This window comes from Gopherus evgoodei, chromosome 3, assembly GCF_007399415.2.
Source record: "Gopherus evgoodei ecotype Sinaloan lineage chromosome 3, rGopEvg1_v1.p, whole genome shotgun sequence".
In the NCBI taxonomy this organism is placed as follows: domain Eukaryota; kingdom Metazoa; phylum Chordata; order Testudines; family Testudinidae; genus Gopherus; species Gopherus evgoodei.
The window spans coordinates 136,155,290-136,170,236 of NC_044324.1; the positions used below are offsets into that span (position 1 = coordinate 136,155,290).

Sequence of the window (14,947 nt, forward strand, 5' to 3'; positions counted from 1 at the left end):
CCGCTGAAGTGCGCAGCCCCGCCTCTCCCTAGAGCACTGCTTTACCACGTTATATCTGAATGTGTGTTATATCAGGTCACATTATATCGGGGTAGAGGTGTATAGAGGAACAAATAGGCTTAAAGTATCCATCAGGCTTTCAAAGCAGTAGAGATGTTGAAGACAGGAAACAAAGAAATCTCCTTGATCCAAAATCAAGGACTGGCCTGTGTGAGTAGTTTTGCTTAAGCTTGGACACTGGAAAGCATGAAGGTATAAAAAGCTGTCTCTGCTGTGATTAATTTTAATGCTTGTACATAGCCTGAGAGAAAACTGCTGCTATACGTATTTGTCTGTCTGACGTCTATTCTTCTTGTTTTGACTGAAGAGGACATGGGTTATAACTTGTTCAGTAAATAAAGCTTAACTGCAGCACCATGCACAGGTATTTATGAATTGTTTGTTCACGCATCAAATGCTGCTCATGACAAAATCAAAGGAGGGAAAAATATGAAATGACAGCTGGCAGGACATGCCCTATTATTAAGTTAAAGGCCGCAAAATAGCTCTAGTACAACACAGAGAGCGCTCACAATTTTTGAAGGCATACATTTCCCAGCTTGTTTATACAGCTGATTTTCAGGCCTGATCTGAGAGAGAGAGAGAGAGAGAGAGAGAGAACACACAGCCTTCTGAACATCCACTTCCTGCCACACAGTCACTGATCACTGACATCCAGTCCCAGAGACTTTCCTTCATTGGTACATGTCAATATTGAGATAGATTCCCTCAGTGCAAACAATAAATTAAATATGATTTATAACAGAGTGATGGAGGCATTGACTGGACTATAAAGACAGAACACTTTGATTGTGTGGAACAGAAAAGACAGCTCCATTTTATAAAATCTGATATTCACTGCAAGTGTTACAAAGACCACACTATATCTTGGTTATACCTCTTATCCAGACAACAGCATTGTGAAAAATATTCAATGAAGTCCATTAACCTTTACATTTTAATTTGGCAGGTATGGATATTACCACTTATTTAAATTTGCCTTGATAAATTGCACATTCCCTGTTAATATAGCTCTGTTGATGCCTGACCTGCAACCACTCCAAAAGACATCATGGACAAAATTAAAAATATAGTCCAACCTTCTTCCATCTCCATACTGCTTTCCCTAGTCTCTTACTACTACAACAGTATCCACAAGCCTCCTTCTCCATTCCAACTTCATAACACGCATTTTCTTCTGATAACACTTGATGTCGTATTATACGCATTATCTTCTGAAGGATATATATATTGCTCCTGAGGATTATGCACCATTGCACATGTGCAGAATTCACATCCCCTTCAGATTTCTTTACTTGCCTGCAGAAAATGACTTTCTGATGGGGAAGCAACGGGAAGCCACAAAAGCAGTCATATGACTCTCCCCAGCAGTATGTTTTGGGTGCCAAGGGCAGCTGGCAGAGACGTAAATCACTGTGAGGAAGGGGTGGGACTGGAGAAGACCTTGCTGGGCTGGGGAGGATGGGACTTCCTCTTTCCCTGCACAGCATCCAGGGCCAGGTCAGACCCATCCCCAGATTTCTTCCCAGGCTGTAGGGAGCTTTGCAAACTCAGTACTCCCCCATTTCCTGCACCCATCACTCCTCAGCTGCAGGGTGAAGGATTACTCCCTCATCCGACCAGACCCCCTCATACTCAGACCTTCGCACCCAGAAACTGTCCCCACACCACTCCCCCTGCACCTGGAGCACCCTGACGAGTCATCCAGACCCAGAGCCCCGTCCCACCGAGCCCCAACCAACTGCACCTGGATCCTCACCCCACTGAGCCCTCACTCTCGCCAGCATCTGGACCCCACAATGAATCCACCACACCCAGACCCCCCTGCTGAGCTCTATCCCCCACGAACCCAGACCTACCCCTGCTGAGCTCCATCCACTTTCACCTAGACCGCCCTACAGCATCCCATTACTGTTGGACCCAGAACCCCATAACAAACCTTTGTGCATCCAGATCCCTCCTCCTCGCACTCAGGTCCCCCACTTAGCTGCTCTCACCCAGATTGCCCCATACATAACCCTTTCAACCGACACCTGGATCCTCCTCTCACTAAGCCCCTCCACATTTAGATCCTGCTGGGCTGAACCTGCCTGCCCACACCTGATGCACCTGGCACAGAGGGGGCAGGGCCTTAGGGTGTTTCTGGGGCAAGCCCAGTCGTTGCACTATGTCAGGGTTGGGTGCAGTCTCACTGCAGAGTTTGTGTCCCAGGGGGAGCTGCAGAGTCATTTCCCATCTGTGCAGCCTCTGGCCTGTGCTCTCCAATGCCATGTTGGAGCCTCCACATTTATTACACAAATAAAATTTGCAGAATTTTGCAGAATTTTAAAATACTGTGCGCAGAATTTTTAATTTTTTGGAGCAGAATGCCCTCAGGAGTAATATGTATATGTCTGATGTCCTAACCCTTTTCTTTTAACTTTTCATTACAACATTAATTTTTGGTTTGTTGTGAAAATTTTTAAATCCTATGATCAATAAAGCAACAGTGTGAAGAATGAATAATGAACTTGCTGTGGCAGGGAGATACGGAAGGGATTTAAATGAGACAGAAATCATACAATTGTTACAATTATTAACTGAAAAGATACTAATTCTGTAACTTTCAGTGGCATATTATGCTAGGGTGTTACTTGGTGCCAAGGCAGCTGACAAACTAGGTCCAAAAACGGGAAAGAAGAGGATTAGAGTGTTATTGCCATTTCCAAGAATAAAGTACTGTAAATGAGCTAGTCACTTGCTAGGTAATAATTTCATGGTGTTTATACTGTAAACTACAGCAAAGTGAATTGCTGCTGTGATCACCACAGTTTACAAAGCAAACATGCTTGCCAAAATGCAGCTTCACCAAGGGGACTGTGCAAGCCAAAGTGGAATGGAAAAGAAATGAAATTCTTTGAAATGAACAAGGGTAATTTCACTGTGATCATATCAGGCACATTGAGCATTTCTGTTTAAGTTTAAGGTTCTGAGATACAATATGGCACACAGTCACCACGGGAGAAGGAAGCATCATACAGGACAAAATCCTGGTTATGATTTAAGCAGCAGTATTGGATATGTTAACCCCTGGCCCACACACACATGCCAGCTCTGCACCAGATCCATCCACCACACAAGTGATACCTTGTACTTTCCTCTCCCAGCACAGCTGTCTGTGATCCCAGTCTTTTTCTACCCATGGACTGGGAAAGCAGACACACAGTACCTTCCACTGGTCTGTGCGTTCTATATAGTCTCACAAGTCAGCCCACGGCCCTGTGATCTTGGACGGACATTGTACCTGCTTAATGTCTCTCTAATGTCATTTCTAATGTCTAGATGAGGCAGAATTATGGACTTTACCCCTGTTTTGGCAGCCATAGAAGACTGACATCTGTCCAATTCACAAATAGTGTTTCACTAATATTGTGAATGGAATGAATCCTTACCCCAGTCTAGCACAGAACACACACACAAAAAATTAGTGCCCAAACTCACCCTTCTTCCTGTAGTAGTTTTTCTTTGGGGGTAAAAGAGCGATAGCACAATATGAAGTTTAACCTAAGCTATTTCCACTAGGCTGATTCTAGGTTTTCCATCCAGAACTTCTGTCCCAAGACCCTCTGCCCTGATAGCCACACCTACCTCTAGCACACCTAGGAAAATGAAAAATGAGAGTAAAAGAAAAAAATGAAACATAAAATAGAACTCCTGGACATCATTTTATACAGTGTCCAGTGACAAAAAGGTTTTTAAAAGAGTGAGGTGGAGGGAACAGAATCTCAAAAACTTGAAATTTTCAGAAAAAGAAAAAATGGTTTCATTTTGAACCCTGCAAAATAGAAACAACTAAGCGAAACTGTCTTTCCATTTTTCAACCATTTCTACCCATACTCAGGGTGCAAGAAACAAGATGATATCTGCACAGTAAATGAGCAGGAATTTCCATACAGGTTCCCAACATTTGTTCACAGGATGGGTCAAAAGAAGGTGGTTGCCACCCATTACAGATATTGAAAAATATTTCACAAATGTTACAAAGTTCAAGTGATAACATGCAGAAAAATAAGTTCCCAGGTTCAAAGTTTGGTCACAGATGTTTATGAAACATTGTGACCATGGTTCTTGCATTTTTGATGGTGGTAACAACTCCATGTAATCAGAAAATCCTTGGTAGAATGACTTCCATTTTTGTGGGGACAAAATTTATATCAAGACAATCTAACATCTTTAATTGTGATTTCTGAACCCAAGATGATTGAAAAACGGAAAGAATTGTACTTAGTTGTTTCTATTTTGCCAGGTTCTAAGTGAAAAAATTTTTAATGTCAAGTTTTTGAGATTCAGTTCCCCACTTCCACCCTTTCAAAAACGTTTTTGCCAATAGAAAATGAGGAAGTCCAGGAGTTTTGTTTCACGTTTCATTTTTTCTTTTGCTATTCTGTGACTTTTAAAACCTTTTTCAAGTTCTGAAAAGATGCAGAAAGGAAAAATGAAACTAACTCTGGGGGCTCTAATTTTTCGATACTTTGCCCCTCTGTAACTTTTGAAAAGTTGGAAGAGTTACAAAGCTTCATTGTTCAGTTTTCCATTCTCACTTTTTCAAAAGTTGATCAAATTCAACTTTTTCAAAAGTTGATCAAAAACATCAAATGTTACAGAGTGGAAAAATGGAGAAAAAAAAGGAAAAAACTCTACACATCACTCAATCAATTGAATTTAGTGACAGAAAGGAATAAAAAGAAAAAATTGGAAGGGGGGAACAAAACAAAACAATTCAAATTTTTCAGTTGCAACTCCTCCTCTCCCCAAAAATATAAAACTATTCCTAAATGTAAGTTTTTCATAATATTTGTTACTTTTGAAAAGCCATTTTTAATTGTGCAAGAGAGTCCTGAAGCAAGTTGATGGTAGAACATGAGTCTGATTTTCATTTTAAAGTTAGTTTTTCATGACACATGGTGTAAAGAAAAATGATTTAGCTAAGAAAAAACAAGTAAATTTCCATTTTAGAACTTTGAATAATTTAAGGTTTTTCCATCTATGTGCTCATTTTTACTCTGAAATAAAATAGCTTTCATTGAGCTCTTCACTTACATTGTAAATTGCCTGTGATACAGACAAGTCTTTTTTGCAACATTTCCAGAAATTAAAATGTACCATTTATTGTCTTTAAAACTCCCAAACAGACTTAAAACTACTTTAAAAATTGTATTTTTTCTGGGTATGGAGAACTCTAAAATTATTCAAGTTTATTATTTTCATAATTCAATTCTTGAGCAGAGATATAGTTACAATCCAATTATATTTGAACCTGTTTTGGGTTGTTACTGAAGGTAAGCAGTGCACTACCATAATCTAGATTATTATATACTTTTTCTCAGATAATACAATATATGCTAACAAAGATGTCTACAACTTTATATACACATGTCCATTTGTAGTACTGTTTTAATCTGTGCATGTTAGACAGAGTCCTTTAAAATTATGCATATGAAAAGTGCCCCATACTTATTTAATACACTACATATATTACATACAAAGTGACTGATATTAAACATTTGAGGAAAAGGGACACCCACATTTATACCCCAAAATTCTGCACTGCACATTTGTATGCAGATAAGTTAGCTTTGTACTCAATTGGCTCCAAGATCTATACTGAGGACCCACTGGTCTCTGGCTGGAGTTTAAGGTGTTTCTTATGACTTATACACCTATAAAAGAGTTGGGACTGGCCTATCTGAGGGATTGCCTCTCTCCCACTTCCATACTGCCACAGCTGCAGTCATGGGAGGTACCCAAGCTGGATCCTCTCACAATAAAAGAGAGGGGACAGCTGGCAGGGCATTCTCTGTCAGGACTCCACAACTCTGGAAACTGTTTTCCTGCTAGCTCCTAAATAACCTGAATCTGGAGACCTTCTGAGCATGCTGCAAAAGAAATGTGTTTGATAGGGGCTTTGGAGAGGAGTGAAGAAATGATTCCCAGAACAAGAAAGGGGTGGAAAGAAGTTTCTGTAGGTGGCCGGATGGCTGGTTGGCTGAGTTCCTGTTGAAATGATTAATGCTGCTGGAGTTTTACTGTAATGTTAACGATGTGTTAGGGCATCTAGAGCTTTGGCATCATTTTAATTATTTTAAGTCTAAACAAAATAAATTATTAAATATCCCCTCAATTATACAATTAACAGTCACATGAGTACACAGACAAATTAGTTTTATAGATAACCACACTATCCCCCTAATTTCAAAAGCCTTTCAGACATGTAAAAGGATATAGAGGACTGAACTCAGCATAAATGTACTCAGAAATCTTTCAGTTTCTCATAAATAGCCTGCTTTAGGGATTAAGGCTCAGTTACCTAACATCAGTCCTCTGCCTAAAGGGTTACTAATCCAAGAAACTTGGTATCAGACTTCTCCTATACCTTCACAATACCTTTCTTCATAGCTGTCATGCAAAAAAAGATTCACAGTGGAAGCATGATATTTCAGCCTGGGTCTGTGATCCATTGGACAATCTTTTTAATCCTCTAGTAGAGACCTCACTATATTGGTTTCTGCCTCCTTCCTTTAGCAATTACTTGTTAGAGTAAGTGGTTTGAGATGTCTGTCATTTGCAGAATCCCATCTTTAATTTTTTCTTCTCACTTTGCACACAAACAGAAACCAGATATAAAGACTGGGTGTTTTTCTAAAAACTATGCTCTAGGAATTTTTTGGGGGAAGTTCTACAGTCAGCGTTATACAGGACTGCAGACTAGATTATCCCAATGGCCCCTTCTGGCCTTGGATCTTTTCAAAATTATATTTTTGGACTTCAGGCTGAAAAGTCTGGACACCGCTGCCGCTGTCTTAGAGGGAAATATACTGCCTTATATTGATGTTACTTCCCTCTCCAGAAGGAGCAGTTAGCCACTAGTAGCTAATGGGGCTAACGCCCACCGCTGTCACAACTGTGTAGTGTGACTGATGTACTGCAGAGTGCAGCAGCACCTGATGCTACTGACAGGACTCTTGGCATAGGTGCTGGAACTACAGGTACTGAGTGTGCTGCCGCATCCCCTGGTTGGAAGTGGTTTCCATCATACATAGGGGTTTACAGTTTGGTTGAATGGCTCTCAGTATCCCCACTATAAAAATTGTTCCAGCACCCCTGCCTCGGGGGGGAGGGAGAAGTTGTTCTAGCCCCTGCAAGATGCAATATATATGGCTGCCATCAGGTGACTTCTGGCCCTCAGCCCATAGACTGCAAGCCTCAGAGGAAGGCGGTATAAAACAGGGAACACAGGCTTCACTGACTCTAACCCCACAGGTGCAGAATCTAGCATGCTTTGTACATTCTCAAACTCCTGAAATCCATGCACCATATGTAGAAGACACAGAACAGGTTATTTCAGATCACATGCTCCCTGCAGCCTCTGCTACTGCTTTTCCAGACTCAGCAACAAGTCATGGGGAATTTCTGAGCAGGGTGGAGTGGAGCTTTTGAGTCTGGTGCTGGTGATGAGTGTCAGGTTGTAGGGAGAAGAATTCTGAGACTGAGTTTCCTTTCTCGGAGGGATTGAGCGTACGCAGGGGAGATACTCTAAGTTATGGAAATGTTAAATAGGAAGAATAAAGAGGAGTCCAGTGGCACCGTAAAGACTAACACATTTATTTGGGCATCAGCTTTCATGGGTAAAATGAGTGAAAATCATGGAGTAAAAATTACAGATACAGGCATAAATATATATTGGCACATGAAGAGAAGGGAGTTATAAGTGGAGAACCAATGCTGAAGGCAAATTTAGTCAGGGTGGATGTTGTCCACTCCCAATAATTGATGAGGAGGTGTCAATACAAAGTGAGGGAAAATTGTTTTTGTAATGAGCCAGCCACTCCCGGTCTCTATTCAAGCCCGAATTGATGGTGTTAAGTTTGCAAATGAATTGTAGCTCAGCAGTTTCTCTTTGAAGTCTATTTCTGAAGGTTTTTTGTTGAAGTATGGCTACTTTTAAATCTGTTATTGAGTGTCCATGGAGACTGAAGTGTTCATCCACTGGCTTTTGTATGTTACCATTTCTGATGTCTGATTTGTGTCCATTTATCCTTTTATGTAGAGACTGTTTGGTTTGGCCAACGTACATGGCAGAGGGGCATTGCTAGCACATGACGGCATATATTACATTAGTAGATGTGCAAGTGAATGAGCCTACTGATAGTGTGGCTGGTGTGGTTGGGTCCTATGATGGTGTCACTAGAGTAGATATGGGGACAGAGATCCATCAACTTCATGAAAAAACTTGCACAGATACAGACAGACATCATCTTCCTCTCCAAGTGCAAACAGATGAACATCATACCAAATGTACTGAAAGTAAAAAATCCATTGCAATCAACATACTACACTGACTATGGTTAGAGATTGTGCTACACACTCTCAAAGAAACTGAGAAACCACCTGATCAGCATCCTGTACAGCAAACAGGAGAAGGTCAAGAATGAGCTCTCAAAACTAGACACTCTCATACAAAACCAACCTTCCACACAAACTTCCACATGGCTGGACTTTACAAAAACAAGACAAGCCATTTACAACACACACTTTACTTCTCTACAGAGTAAAAAGGACAGTAAACTATCTAAACTCCTACATGCCACAGGCTTTCAACACTGGTTCTCCACTTGTAAGGTTCTGGGTTGTACGGTTCATTAGTGATCTGGAGGGTGGCGTGGACTGCACCCTCAGCAAGTTTGCAGATGACACTAACTGGGAGGAGTGGTAGATATGCTGGAGGGCAGAGATAGGATACAGAGACACCTAGACAAAAGAGGACTGGGCCAAAATAAATCTATGAGGTTCAACAAGGACAAGTGCAGAGTCCTGAATTTAGGATGGAAGAATCCCATGCACTGCTAAAGACTAGGGACCGAATGGCTAGGCAGCAGTTCTGCAGAAAAGGACCTAGGTTTTACAGTGGATGAGAAGCTGGATATGAGTCAACAGTGTGCCCTTCTTGCCAAGAAGGCTAATGGCATTTGGGGCTATATAAGTAGGGGCACTGCCAGCAGATCGAGGGACGTGATCATTATCCTCTATTTGATGTTGGTGAGGCCTCATCTGGAATACTGTGTCCAGTTTTGGGCCACACACTACAAGAAGGATGTGGAAAAATTGGAAAGAGTCCAGTGGGCGGCAACAAAAATGATTAGGGGGCTGGAGCACATGATTTATGAGGAGAGGCTGAGAGAACTGGGATTGTTTAGTCTGCAGAAGAGAAGAATGAGGGGGGATTTGATAGCTGCTTTCAACTACCTGAAAGGGGGTTCCGAAGAGGATGGATCTAGACTGTTCTCAGTGGTAGCAGATGATAAAAGGAGGAGTAATAGTCTCAAGCTGCAGTGGGGGAGGTTTAGGTTGGATATTAGGAAAAACTTTTTCACTAGGAGGGTGGTGAAACACTGGAATGGGTTACTTACGGAGGTGGTGGAATCTCCTTCCTTAGGAGGTTTTTAAGGGCAGGCTTGACAAAGATCTGGCTGGGATGATTTAGTTGGGGACTGGTTCTGCTTTGAGCAGGGGGTTGAACTAGATGACCTCCTGACGTCCCTTCCAACCCTGATATTCTATGAACTCCCTTCTCTTCATGTGCCAATATATATTTATGCCTATATCTGTAATTTTCACTCCAGGCAACTGAAAGCTTTTTTTTTTAACCCAGGAAAGTTATGCCCAAATAAATCAGTTAGTCTTTAAAGTGCCACCAGATTCCTCATTGTTTTTGTGGATACAGCCTAACACGGCTACTCCTCTGATACTTGAGTAGGAAGGGGAGAGTGAGTATGTGGAGGGCTGTTTCTTGAGATGGTGAGGATTTGGGAGGCTGCAAGCTGGAAGAGTATGTGTTAGGTTGGCGGGGAGTCAACTGATGAATGAGATTGTGTGTCAATTGGACAGGAGATGGTAGGATCAGAGCTAGATTGGAGGAGCAGAAATTGGTTTAAGAGAGAACATTTAAGGAGTAACAGTGTAAAACTATTATTTTCTCCAACACTTTCCTTTTCTGTAAAGTGCCCCAGTTTTTCACTTCAAAAATACAATCAACCTCAGGGGAGTGGGAACTGGAGGGAGGTGCAGATTTGCTACTTGCAGCCCCCTACTACTTATTTTGGGAATGAGCTGTCACTCTAGGAATCGGCCTACTTCTTGTTACGTCCCGTAAGCAATGTCCAGATACATGACTATCCATGACTGAGAAAGAGAAAATTAGTTTCCTTACTTATAAATTTTATTTCCCATAACAGGAAGCATCTGGCTTGGACAAACTCTTCCCATATATCAAAATGTTTTTGATAAAACAGACTGTAGATGTAATAGTCTTTATTCTATTAAATTTACAATCTACAGTGGTATTACCTGTCTCTTCTAACTAGTTTACACAGTTTCAGCTTCAGAAGATTTCATCTGTAATAAGAGTATGGTACTGCAGCAGACTCATAAAAGGGGTCCAAATTCAAAGCAAGGAGGAATGAAGGGGTAGTTGAGGGGAAGTGTTTAAGATGCCTGTATTGCTGTGAAATTAATAAGGCTAACCTAATGAGTAATGCTGAGACCAATTAATTCCCTCCATTATGAGAAATATAACTACAGGGAAGGAAACTAAATGTCTCCATTCTCAGGAACTTTTATTTATTCAGATATATATTTTGATTTTACACAAACTACAAAAACTAAAAAGGTACACATTTCTCCCACTGTAGGGGATGTTTTGGAGGAAACTAAGGGAAAAATTCAATACTCAAAATTACACACACACACGATACCTTTGGCTTTGCCGCTCAAGTTTATGCTTTTACATGGTAAATATGACAAACTATAGTTAGGTTCAGATTGGTCTGAGATGAGTGAGGTAGTGTTTATTCTTTTCTGTTATTTTGGTTAAAAAACAGCAGTTACACACTCCTCTCACTAGTTTCCCCTCCCACACCATGGTCATTTTAATGAATCTAGGTCTGATGCATGAACAGCTCAATCAAGTGACTTTCGCATAACTCTCCATACTGGCAGCTAGTTAGGGAGGTGGTAGGGATAGAAGGTTCTAGAGCCCAGGTAGCTCTAACAAGCCTTAAACTGATGACTTGGGCAAATGTGTGTATTGTGCTGTGAGATTTGTGTTGATTTGTGTGGGTGGTGAATGAGAGATACATGTTGCAGTGCGGGTCACTGAGTGTGCTGGCTGTATTGCTTTGTGGGTGGTTTGAGTGATTTTTTTCAGGGGACTGTGCTGGGGGTTTGTGCATTGATTTGCATGTGGGTTATGGTGGGAAACTGTGTGTTCCTTTGTGTGGACTGTAATAAGGAGTTAATGTTGAGTTGTATGAGTGACAAATCAACCCCTGAAGAACTGTGGCAACTGGGCCAAGCAACCCACAATCTGTTCAGTCTTCCTCATATCACTGATTACAACCAATGAAATTAGCAGCAGCATGAGAGTGGTGATTGGTTGAGCTACTTCTCAAAAGCACAACAGTCTAGGATTCTTGCCATAGAAACATCTTTCCAATAGTCACAGCAAATTATATATATTTAATATATAAAATATATAAAATTTGCTGTGACTAACAGTTTTGTAAGTGTTTGCCTGGAAAAGATGAATTGTACAATGCTTATTTCTTTCATAAACCAAAATATGGTGTTTCAAGATTACAATACACAATTTGCACTCAGTAGTTGGATTCAAAAAGTTAACTACTGTGCATGTAATCCCTGGGACTTCAAACAGATTTCACATATATCTTAGATAAATAGTCTCTACCAGACTTATCTCCTCAAGGACTCAGACCACACTGAAGATGAAAACTGCAGATGTACAATATAATCCCAGGTGTGAAACTGAAACCTGAAAAGCTAGTCTTGAGTCAGACACTGATGCTACTGGATTTATTTGAGAGTAATTAGTTTACACATGCATAATTATTTATATTAATAACTTAAATACCAAGATAGTGTCAGAAAAGTAACTAATGCTACACAATGCTTTTCTTATTTCCTGTTCTTTGTCTAACTTTTATTTTATGCTGTGTGATTGTTATAAGGATTATAAGCATGTCACTGTGATCTTAGTAATGTTTAAGAAATTTGGAATGACTGATTTTAAAGTAAGTCCTTACTCTTTAAATTTCCACCCATTTAAAAGATTCCAACCTATTTCTGGGCAGAAAGTTTACTTAAAAGGTTATTTTATCATCACTTCTCCCTCACAGACAGATATACCAAAAGGGTTGCATGACAAATGTACTGAAAATATGTTTAAATAATAAACTGATCACTTTTGGTTTTACCTTTAAGTGCAGTATATACTTAAATGCCATTTAAAGTAATAGAATTGTTACTCTAGATTTTGGTTTTTTATGTTGTTGTAGTCTTCTGTGGTAACTTTTGATACTGTTAAAAGTTAAAGTTTCTACATGAAAAATATATCAAAAAATAAAATATTTGTAAATCTTAAGGAAAAAATGTATATACAAATTTTGATTGAAAGACATACTGAATTTGATTGACTATAAAACTTTCTACCTTTAGCTTATTCAAAGTTATCCTAAGATTGATGGTTATCGGGCTGATGTTCCATTTTTCCCCCTCTGTGAGGGCACCATTAATAGGTGTGAAAGAAAGAGGGCACTGAAAAAGACCATCCTTTGGCTAGGGCTGATACATCAAGCAAATCCACCATTCATAAGCAAAGTGTAGAAAAGGCTGTTGATGTCCCTTGATGACATGATTATATCTATGACTGGCTGATGACACAAGACAGACAAAATAATGTAATTGGTGGAAGAGAGTCAACAGTGACAAAGGGCAGAGCAGAGAAGTGTTTTTAGAAGGAATAAAGAAGGTGGCAACCATTTGTTTGTGTGGCAGATGGAAGGTTAAGAATGCAAACAGAGCAGAATTATTGACCAAAATATCAGGGTATAACATGGGAGCAAAAAGACACCACCACCTAGTTATCACAAGATACTACATGGTAGATTATGGTAACTCATTCAACATGAAGTATTTGTTCACTGTATATATCTCCCAAATAAATGACACTGAGACAGAAAGAAATACATCACTCTCAAACACTGAAGTTGTGTCACATTAGTTTTCATTCAACAGGTTGCAAAATATTTTACATCAATGAATTTAGGTCTTCTGTACCCTACCATATCTCAAAGGGCAGAATTATACAGGATATAATCCTTGCCTTGTTTCCTCTTCAATAGTATCATGCATGACATCTCTCATGGTAGTAATACTGATTAAATAGTGGGTAGTCATATTTACAACTAATCAGAAAGTTCAAAGTTGCTGTGAATTTCCTGTTTTCCTTTAAGCAGCCTTGTTCACATGGGATCATACCAGTAGTTCCCGTATAAGCTCCCTTATTTTGCTAATGAAAAGTAGTGAACTTCACTCATTTACACTTAATCAAATGTTTTGAATGCTAGGATTTTGTTTTTAATTGCTCTGCAAGTTGTCAGTTAGATATACTTCTCTGGAGATCTGATTCATTCAGGGAATAGAGCAAAGCCTTGATCAGAGACTGAAAGAAAGTTACCTCAAGTGACCACTGGGCCACAGAGACCTCTCTTTTTTCTCTAGTGTGGGATGGAGAGACATCTGTAAGCAGTACTTACCCTGTTGACTTCCTTAGGAGTCGACTCATCTGTGAGGAAACAAAACAAACAATTAGGCACTCTGGGAAGGTTCTTGAATGAATATAGAACAAGATATTGTCCTTCAAGAAACTTTTGTTCTGTTGTACAAGACTTTCTCTGACTTAGTTCATTATTTTGGTCGAAATGTCTGTTTTTACTGATATATATTCAACTGGCTTGCCAATAATTAAGGAGTATAAAATTCCACACCTAGAACCACAGCAACAGTTTGATTAAACAGGTGCCTTCATTGTGTGCCGTAACACTTAAATTATGACTCTATTAGACAAGCTGGGGAAGAGAGTTACCACCAGATCCCACATGTGCAATGCTAGAAACTGAGGGCTCGATTCTGCTCCACTTGAAGCCAATGACAATACCCCCATTTACTTCTTTGGGTGCAGGAGAAAGCCTTTGTGACATCGATGATGTTGTCTGGCATAACATTCAAAAAAAGAAGCATAAATTATAGAAATATATCTATGTTTTCCATTTTTAGAATACATACAGGCTGTACTGTGCATTTCTGAAGTTTACATTTAAAGTTATAAAGAAAGATATAGAAACACGGCCTATCTTTAAAAGCATTGTGCAACATTTCAGCAAGTGAGCAAAGGGAAAGTGATCATACAGTAAGAGACCTGCTACCACATGAAGGTGATTGTGAATCTACAGCCTCATGTGTCTTCTGCTGCATAATTATTTCTTATAAGAAAACATGGAACAATCTGTATCTTTCTATTTTTGATCCCACAAGCTAAATTATTACTTTTTGGACATTAACTCCAGATCACAAATCGATTTCTTCATACAAAAAGAGGTCATATGCTTATTGGATCCCATATGTATACATATTTGCATGTATCTGCCTAGATGTGGATTTTCAAATACCGCATCTCTGCCAAATGTGGTCATAGCAATACTCCAGCATAACCACAACTGCCTTTATTTGGTCATACTTTGTTCCCCTGAATAGGGTTCATTGTGTCTCACACCCACTATCCAAGGAATTTAAAAAAAGAAGTGTTTGAGACATAGTTCTGGACAAAATTTACAAGGAAAGTCTGATATCACTAATTGTGTTCATCTCCCCAGATTTGTTTGAAAGATGCTAAGTAGAATAACAAATTTCATGTTCATGAACCAGCATTTATGCCTTACCTTAGTAAAAAAAAATAAATCTTACATTGAAAATTCTATGCAGAAAGAGTTCAGAG

General features: G+C 39.7%; 1 protein-coding gene across 1 annotated transcript in view; it reads right to left on the bottom strand.

Moving 5' to 3' along the window:
- The window catches only part of PDE10A (phosphodiesterase 10A), a 307,793-nt gene that overhangs the window by 121,009 nt on the left and 171,837 nt on the right, over positions 1–14,947 (bottom strand). The window contains exon 3 of the mRNA XM_030556722.1: positions 13,710–13,738. Coding sequence (XP_030412582.1) covers positions 13,710–13,738 — 29 coding nt within the window. The remainder of the gene's footprint in view (positions 1–13,709; positions 13,739–14,947) is intronic.